Source organism: Megascapheus bottae, chromosome 4 (genome assembly GCF_031878675.1).
Source record: "Megascapheus bottae isolate mThoBot1 chromosome 4, mThoBot2.hap1, whole genome shotgun sequence".
Classification (NCBI taxonomy): Eukaryota; Metazoa; Chordata; class Mammalia; order Rodentia; family Geomyidae; genus Megascapheus; species Megascapheus bottae.
In genome coordinates this window covers 5,103,306-5,116,733 of record NC_143512.1, presented here as the reverse complement: position 1 = coordinate 5,116,733, position 13,428 = coordinate 5,103,306, and the positions used below count along the sequence as shown (strand labels likewise).

General features: G+C 48.6%; 1 protein-coding gene across 1 annotated transcript in view; it reads left to right on the top strand.

Moving 5' to 3' along the window:
- Positions 1 to 2,474: 2,474 nt before the first annotated feature.
- Afap1l1 (actin filament associated protein 1 like 1) overlaps positions 2,475 to 13,428 on the top strand; it is a 56,095-nt gene continuing 45,141 nt past the window's right edge. The window contains exon 1 of the mRNA XM_090331247.1: positions 2,475 to 2,551. Within this exon, the coding sequence (XP_090187373.1) occupies positions 2,536 to 2,551 (16 nt within the window). The 5' untranslated portion in view covers positions 2,475 to 2,535. The remainder of the gene's footprint in view (positions 2,552 to 13,428) is intronic.

The window sequence follows — 13,428 nt, the reverse complement described above, 5'->3', positions numbered from 1 at the left end:
AAAAAAGAAAAAGAACAAAGCTGAGCACTGGTGGCTCACACCTGTAATCCTAGCTACTCAGAAGGATAAGATCTGAGGATCGTGGTTCAAAGCCAGCCTAGGCACCAAAGACCATGCGACTCATCTCCAATTAACCACCAGAAAACTGGAAGTGGTGCTGTGGCCCAAGTGATAGAGCTCCAGCCTTGAGCTGAAGAGCTCAGGGACAGTGCCTTGGCCCAGAGTTTAAGCTCAACAACTGACCTCCACCCACCCCAAAAATAAGAACAGAATAACATTTTAAATAAAATGTCCTTGAAAGAACTAATAGGCTAGCCTCAGAATTTAATGATTTCAAGTGGTTCATAGTTCAAACACTGGACTTTGGGAATTTAGTCCATTTATAAGTTATTGGCTAGTTGGCTATTTCAGACGTTGAAATGATCTTTCAAATTGAAAAGGTGGGCATTAACAAAGGAGAACTTGAAAAATAATAATGACTCCCATTTTTTAATAGCTATTTATGGTTTCTAAAATGGGTTTGTATCATCATTTCATTTGGCCTGCCCAAAGTTCTTTGAGGTCAAATGTGAATTTTCTCCTAACAGAGAAGAGCAAGCAGACAGCTTACGGAGGAAGTTACAAGAGTGCCTACTGCGTAAGTTCACTAAAACTCATCTACAATTTTTTTAGAAGTTCACCTCGCTCATTTTTTTCTTTTTTTTTTCTTTTTTTTTTTTTTGTCAGTCGTGAGGCTTAATCTCAGAGCCTCAGCACTGTCCCTGAACTTGTTCCACTTAAGGCTAGTGCTCTACCATTTTGAGCCACAGTGCTACTTCCACTTATTCTGGTGGTTAACTGGAGATAAGAGACTCACGGACTTTCCTGCCTGGGCTAGTTTTGAACTGCAAACCTCCTGAGTAGCCAGGATAATAGGTATGAACTACTGGAGCCCAGCTACTCATTGCTTTTTTTTTTAAACTGGGCCACAGCCCCTCAGAGGCCTCATAGACAAACACCGCACACAAACCTCTGAGATTTTGCAAAGGCAGTGTTCATTTCAACTTGCTAGTTAAAGCAATGAGTACAGGATGGTACACACACACATACACACACACACACACATATACACACACGCATACACACACACATTTTCTTGCTTTATGCTTTTGTACAAAGTGTTGGGCAGTGCCAAAGTTTTCTTACTCAACTAGTGGTCCATCCATTCAAAAGTGAAAAACAGCCAGGCTCTGTCTCGTGCCTATAATCCTAGCTATTCAGGAGGCTGAAATATGAATATTGCAATTCAAAGTCAGCCTGGGAAGGAACTAATCCACAAGCCCCTTATCTCCAATTAAGCATGAAAAAGAAAAAACAGAAGTAGAGTTGTAGCTCAATTGGTAAAGTACTAATCTTGAGCCAAAAAAAAACCACAAAGAGATAGGGACTGGGACTGGGCAGAGAGTTTGACCTAGTGGTAGAGTACTTGCCTTAGCATGCACAAAGACCCAAGTTCGATTCTTCAGTACCACATACATACAAAAAAGCCAGAAGTGGTGCTATGGCTCAAGTGGTAGAGCTCTGGCCTTGAGAAAGTCCAAGGACAGTGCTCAAGCCCTGAGCTCAAGCCCAGGACTGGCAAAAAAAAAAAAAAATTAAATTCAGGCATTTAGTGTAGCCTATGAATAAAGCCTATTTTCACAGTTATGCGGGAACAACATGACAGGGTTGACTTTTTTATATACAACTTGAAGCTTAAATCCCATTGCTGGATCGCTCTGGCTACAGTAATATGTTGTCTACATCCTATAATTATCATGAGAGGGGTGTACTAATATTACACTGCATTTGCATGCTAGAACTGTTCATTTCCACGATTTCATCACTCGGAATTCGCATTTGTTAACATGTTACTACACCAGGAAGTCCTTTACTTTAAAAAATATATATATTATTTTCAGCAGTCATGTTTCTCCTTTTCCTGGGTGGTTTTCTTTCTGCGAATCTTTGTTACTATTACAGCCTCAGGCCTCTTCCATATCACTGTAGACACTGGACCAACCTAGCTCGGGTCCCCGATGCGATCTGGGAAGTGTTTGGAAATGCCTGTAGAATGGAGAAGATGGAGCCCAAAGCTGGGGAACCCGGCAGCTTCGAAGAAACAGGTTTCGAGTTTGGATTCCCTTGAAGTCCCAGCGAGGGTGACTGAGAGGCGGCCCCATCTCCAGCTGAAGGCGGGCGGGCGTGGCCCCCACCCCCAGCCGAGCGCGCCCGGGCCCGGGTGCTGGGGCGCCGCGGGAGGCGTGGGGAGCGGGGCGGGGCCTGGGCGAGTGCGGGGCCCGAGTCCGGGCGGGCCGAGGCCGGAGGGGGCGAGGCGTGCCCGGGTCCATCCCGGGGGCGGCGCAGGGGCGGGGGCGCGGGCCGGGCGTCCCGTCCGGGGGCGGGGTCTCGCCGAGCGCTCGGAGCCCCGCAGAGTGCGCCGCGCGCCCGCCACCTCCAGCCGCGCCGGAGCCACTGCGCCCCGGCGGCCGCGCGCCCAGGACACCGGCCGGCGCCATGGACCGAGGCCGCGGTAAGAAGCGTCCGGGCGGCCGCACTTGTCGCTACCCGGGAGGGCGGGGAAGGAAGAGCAAGGCGAACCAGTCGGAGATGAACAGGGGGCGGCGAGGCCGGGGCTGGGGAGCTGCGGGAACGGGCGCGGGCCGGGGCGCGGGCCGGAGGACGGGGTGCCCGGCGCACAGGTGCCTCCTGGGCGGCAGCGCGGGCGCGTGTCCCACCCTCGGGTTCTGCCACCCTGTGGCCGCCGCGCGCGAGCCTGGAGATTTCCTAGGCTCGGGGTCCCAACTTTAGAAACGATCGCCGACCGGATCCCCGACGACCGTGCGCCCCTCCGGGCTCTCGGCGTCAGGAAGGACAAAACCAGGGTTACACCCCGAGTGAAGTCCCGACTGTGCGCCTGGGAGGGGCCGGGAGCCCGGCGTGCGGCCGCCTCGGGCGCGGGCGAGGCGGGGCTGGGAGCGCGCGCGCGAGGGCGGTGCGGGCTGGGTGAGCGTGGAAGGGGCTCCCTAAGCCACCGAGGCCCGGGAACGTGGCCCGCTTCGCGGTAGAGAGCTCGTTTAGCATGCACGAAGCCCCGGGTTCGATTCCTCGGTACCACAGAACCCGAAAAAGCCGGAAGTGGTGCCGTGGCTCAAGTGGTAGAGCGCTAGCCTTGAGCAAAACGAGTTCAGGGACAGTGCCCCGGCCTAGAGTTCAAACCCCAGGCCTGGAAAAAGAAATTAACCCATTCCGAGGCTGCCCTGTAGGATGGGGCCGGGGCGGTGAGCACTGGGAGTAAGTGGCCCGCGTTGGCCGGGTGCTGTGTTCTGGACTGGGGTTCGCCGGGATCCAGAGAGATCCCAGCTGATCCCAGCCCGTGGTCTGGCTAGTCCTTGCTGTTGGTGTTATTCCTGGAAACTTCCTCCCCCTCCCTCCCAGTCTCACCCCTCCGTCCCCCATCCGCCTGTTGGATATGCTGTGTGCAGGAGCTCGGGCGCAGTTAGGGGATAGCGGGTAGGGGTCACCCACTCTGTGCTCCTATAGGGACCCCCCATTTACAGTTCAGCCTCCCCAGCACAAAATACAGCATCCACCTTCACTTTAGAGGTGGTTCTTGGTATTGGTAGTTCTCACTGACAAACTGATTCTCAGATCAGAGTACAGCCACCCACCCGGGAGGGAAAACAGAACCAGGAAAGTGGGCTTCTCCTGCCCTCTCAATCCCGCAGGACACCTAAAGCGAGGAGCACCCCAAGTTGTCGAATACCTATCCAGAGGCCCTTGCAGACATTCAGGAAATAGACAAGGCAGACGGTGATTCACTAAGATTTAAACATTCCGTACCAGCTAGGCATGGAGGCAGTAGCCTCCAGAGAGGTCTTGTGGAGAAGCCAGCCCCCAGATGGGACTGGCATGCTCTGACCATTCTCAAGAGTTTGAGCTGTGTATCTGACTTTCCACCTCCTTCTCAGCACTGTTCCACCGTGCTGTCTGCTCCCTGGCTTTGTCTCCTTTCCCTGCTCAATAGGCCTGGAGGGTTGCTTACAGCTGTCCTGACATTTGGAAAGGAGTTTGCTAAATTAGTGGTTGAAAGACTGAGGTGAAATGCACTCCAGTGCACATCGACTTGCTTACTTGTGATATCGGTTATAAAAAGAATCCTGCTACATCCTCACTTCAGAACTCATCTGGGTGACTTACTCAAGTAAAACGGCTGTGTTGTGTGACCGTTCACAGTTTGTCTAGCCCAGTTTGTCCAGATCCTTCGTTTTCTACTCAACTCGGTCATTGCACACACAGTGAATGTGAGCACAAGATGAATTAGAATGTAATATTTGTGTATCTATGTGTTTAAGACAAGCCACAAGACTTTGGATATTATGCCAGCATACCTTCCTTCTCGTGTTCCTGTCCCCAATAGGTGTGCATTCTTCCATCAGAAGTGCATATCTCATTTTTAACCTCATTCCTATCCTGCTGGACATTGGAGCTGTCATCCCAGAGTCCCAAGAAGGAAACGAACTTCAGTAGCAATTGAAATCAAGCCCATACTGGGCACCAGACTCCAGTCCTCAGCTCTTCATAGGGTCTCTCTCCAAATATCACTGAGGACAGAGGATAGGTTGTGAGTGGACTTTGTCACCAACCTCACCTCACAGGAAAGCAGGTCCAGCTAGTGTGTTAGTGAACTTGGCTTTCATTCCATAGACCCAGTTACTTGAGCAACAGATTATGTTCTCACAATTCTGGATGCTGGAAGTCCAAGGTCAAGGTGCTATCTCTCTCTTCCTTACCTTTTTTTCTGAAGGCTGGAACCCTACTACTTGAGCCACACCTCCACTTCTGGCTTTTTGCTCTCTAGTTGGAGATAACCATCTCTCAGATTTCTCTGTCCTGGCTTTGAACCTTATTCCTAAAATCTCAGCCTCCTGAATAGCTAGGATTGCAGGTGTGAGCCACAGGCACTCAGCTCTCTTCCTCTTCTGACCTATCTGATGGAAAGCCCCATCCTTATGACCTCATTTAGCCTGGTTTCCTCTTGAAGGTCTTGCCTCTAAACACAGTCACCTGGGAGTTAGAGCCTCAGCTTATGAACCGGGGAAAGTGCACAAATCAGTTCAAAACAGCATGGTTGAGTCACTGACACTGATTGAAGACAGATTTGGGAATTGTACCCGCTCTGGCTATACACCTAAAGCCTGATGTGCAGCTTGCTGTTGTCTGCCTCTAGGCCAGCAAGTAACCTGCCCAAACCCAGGGACACCACATTTTTCTACTCTAGACTGGGGGTGCTCCTCAGCCTCACTGACCAGATGTTCTGCACAATGACAGCCCAAAAGCTTACGTTACAGTCAAGTGACGTGAGAATGGAAACAAACCTGGGAAGTGGCATTTCTCTTCTCACAGGAAATGTCTTCCCCTGAGTAAAGCAGGACTCTGATGATGCAGTTCCAAACAAAAATCACTCAATACAATTCCTTCCAATGAGATTTCCTGATGCATGAGGGTCACTCAAAGTAAGTAGGCTATTGGAGAGGATAACACACTAGTATAAATTAGTGACTACAGACACCACCTTCTCCTGGTCATGTTAGATAACTTCCTGCCCTCCAGTGAACATCAAACATGGAAAACAGAAATGTTTATTTCTTGAGGTTGTTGTAATGGTTGTTCTCATTTTGTTTTGTTATTTGGAAAGACTAGGGGGGTTGGACGTGGGGCCTATCTTTTTCAAAGCTGACATTCTACCCTTTGAGCCACTCATAACAGCTCTGGTGTTGGTGTAAGCTATTTTGGTGATGAAGTCTGTCAAGCTTTCCTGGCGAGGCCGGCCTCAAATTACAATCCTCTCAGTATCTCCAACCTCCCAATATCTTAGACTCCTGAGAAATTAGGATTACAGGCATGAGCCACTCACACTGTTGTGAATTTAAGTGTACAGAAACAATGCTTAGCACACAAGATCCACTCTGCGAAGGCTCTCTCTCTATAGTGACTGACATCTTTTTTGTGTGGGACAGGATACATAATAAGACTGCCTTGTACAATGTCCCTTGCACCCTTTTTAAGTTTTGAGCCTCTGCTCTGTGCCAAGTACTGAGCTAGACAGCTTTGGTACAGTGTAATGGCAGGGAAAATGACATCCTTGTGTCCCCAAAGCCCTTCCTGGGCTCATCCTCTAGAATCCCTCTCAGATCACTAGCATTTCTGGCTGATTAACCACTGGTGTATTTGCCAGCACATCTCTGTTCTCTTATTCTATTTATCATACCTACTACAGTTATATCAGCCCAGTGTTGCTTTTGTGAATTTCCCAGATTTCTTGAACCATCAGCTCTTTAAGAAAAATGTTATCGTAGAATATTATGGTTTTCATTGAGTGAGATTGCTGTTATTCCGGAGATGCTGAAGAATCCATTCAGTCTGGTTTTCTTGGACCTGCTTTGAGATTCACATAGAAGGCCATATCTTCTTGTAATTAGTTGGAACTCTGGAATCCAAACTCAGCCTGTGCTCAGTTCCTATTCACTCCTATCCATATGGCTAAGGACTCCTAAGCAGACTTCCCTCATTCCAACAGGAATAAGTCCACACCTTATTCCTCCCTTCAGTCACACTTCTTCCCAAAGGAACACTTGTCCATATTCTAATGATCTATGCCATCCCGAGTCTTTCCAGGAAGTCATCCTTGTTTTCACACTGAGTTGTTTGGGATTGTTTTGTTGTTGTTTTTTTTTTTTTTCAGTCATGGGGCTTGAACTCAGGGCCTGGGTGCTGTCCCTGAGCTTTTTTGCAAGGCTAGCACTCTACCACTTTGAGCCAGTGACACTTCCACTTTTCTGGTGGTTATTTGGAGATATAGGAATCTCATGGACTTTCCTGCCTGAACTGGCTTTGAACTACAATCCTCAGATCTCAGCCTCCTGAGTAGCTAGGCTTATAGGCATAAACCACCTGCGCCTGGGCTGGGATATCTTTTTTAATACATATTTATGCATACTTACAGAGAACCCTGTGATAAACCTAGGCTATACTAATAAATTGTGACAACCATGACATCTGCATTGCGGGTGTGGATACTCAGCAGAGCTTGGTGGCTCAGGAAGAAGAGACAAGTTTTGAGAACAACTTTCTTTCTGTATGATGGTGAGCAACAGGTCACTTTGCTTCTCTGAAATTCAGATTCTTCCTCAGGACTGTCAGAGTTGAAGGTAACCAGTGAAGGCTGGAGCTTGGGTATTCATCACATGTTTAAGAGGCTCCCCGTAGAGGTTCAGATGGTCACCGGGTCCTGCGTCCATTCCCTCTGCCCACTCGCCCCATGACTTTCAGCTTCTCCATTCCCATCAAGGTTTTTGTCTCCTACTCCCTTAAATATCAGTTTCAACCCTCCCCCGCCCACCCTGCTTTTCACATGGGTGAGCAACTTGCCAAACAAGTTCCTCCCTACCCATCCTCTTCCAACAACCTGTTATATTGTTCCATTTTTGTCTGTGGTCCAGAACAACCATTTTAGATTTGAATAACATGAATTTCTCATACCCGTCTCATTCTTTCTTTCTTTCTTTTTTTATGTCGGCCATGGGACTTGACCTCAGGACCTGGGTGCTGTCCCTAAGCTTTTTCACTCAAGGCTAGCACTCTATTACTTCAAGCCACAGTGACACTTTCAGTTTTCTGGTGGTTAATTGGAGATAAGAGTCTCATGGACTTTCCTGGCTGGGCTAGCTTTGAACCATGATCTTCAGATTTCAGCCTCCTGAGTAGCTAGGATTACAGGTGTGGGTCACCAACTCCCAGCTCCATCTTAAAAAGGACAGAAACAAAAACAGCTGGGTGAGTGGTGGTTCACAACTTTAATCCCTCATATTCAGGAGGTGGTAATCCAGAGTTTCACAGTTTCAGACCAGCCTGGGCAAAAATTTAGACCCCATTTTAGCAAACAAGCTGAGCTTGGTGGAACATGTCTATGATCCCAACTGCATGGATGCGGTAGGGAGGAGGATTCCATCTGAGGTCAGTCTCAGCAAAATCATGAAACCCTACTTGAGAAATAAAAAATGCATAACTTAAGTCAGAGAAGGACTAGGGCTCAAGTGCCTGCCTTGCAAGTGTGAGTCCCCGAGTTCTCACCCTGGTACCACAAGGAGAGGAAAATTGTGGCTGAACAGGAACATGAAACCACGATTGCCTCCCCCCCCCCAACACACACATTTCCACACACTTCCCCTGAGCATTTCCTCCTTCCTTCCCTGTCAAACCTCTCAAACACTGGCCACCACTACTAGCCTGCAGCTCTTCCCCAAACCCTCCTTTCACCTCCTGCAGCCTCCCTTCCAGCGTCCTTGCCTCCCTGCCTCCCTCTGCTGACAGTCTTCCACTAGACCGAAGATTCATCTTTCACCTGGACTTCTTCCTGTCTCTTGTAGCTCTGCTGACCCCGCCCCTAGTTCTCTTCTGAGTATACTCCTAGTTTACAAAGGCTTTGGAATGGAGTCCATCTCCAAATCACAGCTCTCCACTCCTCTCCTAAGCTCTATCCTTCTCCCCCACCCTATCCCACAGCCAGAGCTGCTCATAGCCTCTTGGCTTCTCTTGGTAGGACAGGCTGGGTCCTGAGTCACCCTACTGGTTTGTAAAGCATGAAGAAGAAGGACACCCCAGTTGGGAGGCTTGATATATGATCAATGCCTACCCACTGTAGGTGCTTGTTAATTGTTGCCTCCCTCACCTCCGGCTTGCGCTCTCTCCCTGCGTATGCCATTGTTCTGTCTTCTAGCTCGGTGCTTCTTCCTCTTCTGTCTCTGTTCTCTTAGATGATGTTCCTTGTCCCCATCCTGTCCTCACTCATGCAGAGAACAGAGCCTCACTGGGAGTTTGGGGTACTCGCAGAGATCCACCAGCAGCTGTGGTTGGGCTCCATTCCTATGTCACCTCCAGGCTTGATATATTTCCATTCACAGGTCCACTCCACCTCCCCATGACCCATTTCTGAACTCACCTTGTTCTCACCATATCAGATGAACCTTCCTGTGGCTCTGTTTCTGTTCACCACACGATCACATGGACAGCTGTTGGAGGAAATAATGGTCTTTGTGAGTAAGACCCAGTCTGAAGGAGGGACATGAAATTTATTCTCCAACTGGAACGCATGAAGGAGAGGTAATAGACTTTGGGAAAGACTATTAACCAGAAGTTAATGGAGAGGCTATGTGTGCTGCAGTGAGGGAAAGCAATTCAAACTGTTGCAATAGAATTGGAGGCAGGGGCTGAGCAGCCCTGGATCTTGGAAGCCACCGCACACTGCTCTTTTGGGGGGATCACATTAATATGTAGGCAGGGTCTTCTGTTATCTAATATTCTAGAGGCTTCTACAGACATAGCCTTTTTGCATGTGTAGAGAACAGGATTTCTAGGCAGTATTTCTCTTGTTAGTTAGCTACATACTATGTCACAATTGTGTGGGTATTTGTGCATGTGTGTGTCCTCGCATGCACACACCCAGTGATACTGGGACTTGAACTTAGAGCCTTCCACTGTTGCTGAGATTTATTCATCAAAGCTACTGCTTGAGCCACATCTTCAGTTCCAACTTTCTGTAGATTAATTGGTGATAAGAGTCTTGGAGCTTTTTCTGTTCCCAGGCTGACTTGAGATCTCAGCCTCCTGAGTAGTTAGAAATTTCAGAGAGGAGCTACCAGCACCCAGCTGTAGCATGGCTTTTAACGGTCTCTGTGGACCATCTCTCCATCTGTGCTTGAGGATGGAATCTGGAGAAAAGAAAATCTAGTCAAGAATAGTTACTTACAACTCAGCAACTTGTATCAGGCCAATCCATTTAGTGGTTTCTCATGGTTTGTAGGATTCAAGCCACAGCCCCTGTAGTGGCCTCCCTCTGTGCCTGCAGTGACTGCCCTCTGCTACTTCGCCTGCTCATGGTCTGTCCTGGCCCTCTTCTCACTGTGACTTCTCCCTCCAGCCTCCCATAATGCGGTGTGCCTTTACCCAGCTCACCTGGACTCATCATAACAGTCTGTCAAGCATTTTCCTCAGGTCACTGTTTCCCAACTTCCCTGGCTCCACCTCCCTGCCGGAGCTGTTCAGAGCTACCATCTGTAATTCCAGTTCACTATGGAATTGCACGGTGTGACTGCCTCCCTCCATGACCGTAGCTCTTGGTAGGCCTTTTCCCAGCACCTAGGGCCATGCTTGCCACATAGCAGAAACTCAGTAAAAGTCTGTTGAGATGATGGATGAATACATGAAAGGGAGGATTACACAATGTATGGAGCTGGATATGGCCACTTTCAATGCCAATATTCTATTTGATATAGTGAGTGTCTCATTTTAGAGATAGAAATGTCCTTTGTGGTGATCCATCATTTCCTGTGTCTCATCCTTGATACAATCAAATCCCAAATCCTGTTGACTACCATTGGGAAATAGATCTCGGGTGGCTTCTTCTCCTACGTCCTGTCGCCTCCTCCAGAAGCTTCCTGTTTCTACTCTGGCCTTCTCCAGCTGGCCTGGAGAACCACTCCCTATTTGTCAAAAGCAGTGGCTCTGTCAGATCGTGCTCAAGGGGGCCCACTGAAAATGCCCTGAGAAATGTAATTTGAGGGTATGGAATGAGAGTTGGCAGGCAATTTACACTTGTGCAAAGCCCTCATGTAGCTTCTGACCTCACGGGCATGACGTCCACTCCCCTGACACATTACTTTTTCCTTGAACTTTGACATTTTTCTAACATCTTCCAGGATCCCCTATTCCAGCATCATCTTATTATTCAGAAGCATCTTCTGAAAGTTTGAAACATCTATGGGGTGTGTGTGTGTGTGTGTGTGTGTGTGTGTGTGTGTGTGTGTGTGTGTGTGTGTGTGGTTTATTGGAGACAGGAGTCTCATGGACTTTTCCAGCCCAGGCCTGTTTCGAACCATGATCTTCAGATCTCAGACTCCTGAGCTATGAGCCAGGTCTCATTTTAATGTTAAAAAGCCATATTTACTATCACCATAATATAGTTAACTCCTTCTATTCAACCCTCCCACAAAGAATATCTGTACAAAATGGAGCTCCAGAAATGAATGCACCTCGTTTATCTCAGGTTTCTCCTTGGTCACCCCCACCATGACCTTTGCTGTAAACTCTAGCCTCCAGGACCGCAGCACACAGTGCTGGAGGGGAGCCAGGCCTGGAGGGGGACGCCATACTGCCGCAGCCCCAGGATGGGAGAGCCCACATTTACATCAGGCTTTAACTTGGAGAAGCATTTTCCTGCTCGCGGGTGGTGGAGCCTGTAACCTCGCCCCAGCGATACCCAGCCCTTGTGGAGAGCTGGTGCAGAGGCTTGGCTACTTCTGTCTGCCCTTAGTGGTCATGCATGCTCTCACTTAGCAGTCATTCATCGGGTGTTGCTGGGGGTATGATGGATCCTTGTGATGAGATGAAGTGATCCTCACACTGAGAATCAACACTCAAGTCTTTTATCTGGAGACCTTATCAGCCCTGTGTTTCTTTCTGTGACTTCTGTCACTCTGGCAATAGTGCTGTGAATTGGATGGCAAAGACATTCTCCCCAAGGACAGATGCAAATACTGAGACACAGAATGGGCATGCTGTTCCTCTTCTTGTCAGAGACAGCTGGGCATCACCTGTGGAAACTTCCTGCCATATCCCCACTTATAGGGGTTGCCAGCCTTCTCCTCAGTCAAAGATAGATAGCTTGGGCCGGGAGTTTGGCCTAGTGGTTAAAGTGCTTGCCTAGCATGCATGAAGACCCGGGTTCGATTCCTCGGTACCACATACATAGAAAAAAGCCGGAAGTGGTGCTGAGGCTCAAGTGGTAGAGCTCTAGCCTTGAGAAAGTCCAAGGACAGTGCTCAGGCCCTGAGCTCAAGTCCAGGACTGGCAAAAAAAAAAAAAAAAAAAAGATAGATAGATAGCTTGTGTGCGCTCTGTCTCTCGCACATGCGATCTCTCTCCCTCCCTCCCTTCCCCCTCTCTCTCTCTGTCTTTCCTCTGTCTGTCTCTCTTTCCCCCTCTCTCCCTCTTCCCCCCACATCCCTAGGCTTGAATTCAGTGTCTGCACACTGTCCCTTGAGTCCCTTGATTTTTTTTTTTTTTTTTTTTTGCTCAAGGCTATCACCCTTAACACTTGAGTTCTACTTCTGTTGGCTTTTTTTTTTTTTTGGTAGTTAATTGGTGATTGGTGATAAGAATCTCAGCTTTCCTGCTGCTGCTGGCTTTAAGCCATGATCCTCCGATCTTAGCCTCCTGAGTAGCTAGGATTTCAGGCATGAGCCACTGGCTTCTGGCAGGACTTGATTTTTGTGCCAGTACTGAAGCTCAAATTCAGGACCTCCTACTCTCCCTTAGATTTTTCTACTCAAGGCTAATACTGCACTACTTGAACCACAGTTCTACTTCGGGCTTTTTGCTAGTTAATTGGACATAAGTGTCTTACAGATTATCCTGCCTGGATTGGCAGATCTCAGATCTCAGATCTCAATCCTCAGTTCTCATTCTCCTGAGTTGCTAGGATTATAAGGTATGAACCACCAGTGTCCATTCTGGACTTGGAGAAGATTTTAGTGACTTATGGAAATATGTCTTCTGTGTACCTATGAATCCTGTTGTCTGGAATTATCTTTACTATCATAGTTCCAGTACCCAGCATACAAAAAACAATAAGTAATGAGCTAACTCGGTAAAGTCTACACTGTGGGATAAGGAGAGTGCAGAGAAGAGGAAAGAAAAGGAACCTGAGCTTTTCCGGGGTCATCGTCCATCAGAGAAGGGATACATGGGGTCAAGCAGCTCCTGAGAGCTTTTAGATCTTATCCTCACCACTTCCTGCTATGACCCAGAGTTCTAGTGTTCAGAATGCCAGCTCCCCTCCCCCTGGAATTAACCAGGAGGCAGAACCCAGCAGAGTGCAGGCAGGCCTGGGCCTCCACCTAAAATTCCACTTGAGGAATCCCAGCCACACACGAAGGGAGGTTAGACGGGCAAAGCTGGTGAGGCACAATTCTTCTCCCTGGCACAGCTGTCAGGCTGCAGCTGGGGCAGAATGTGACACCACATTGCCCTCATTCCAGCTCTGGGGACAGCTGGGCATCACCTTCTGGCGCACAGGAGCCAGGCTGAGGGCTTTTTATAGCCCTCTAAGCACACAGGGCAACAATGAGCTCCTGAGAGATCAGGAGAAAGGTGGAGCATGTGTTTGGCAGGCATCATTCCCTCAATCCTGTCAGCCCCAGATGCCAGCAAAATCTCCTGCCCAATGTTAGGAGATAGGGGTCCTAGCCAGGTTCTGTAAAGTTTTATTGGCACACAGCCACGCTCCTTCATTGTATATTGTTTGTCTGTGATGACTTTCTCATTATGAGAAAGTTGAGTAGTTTGAAACCT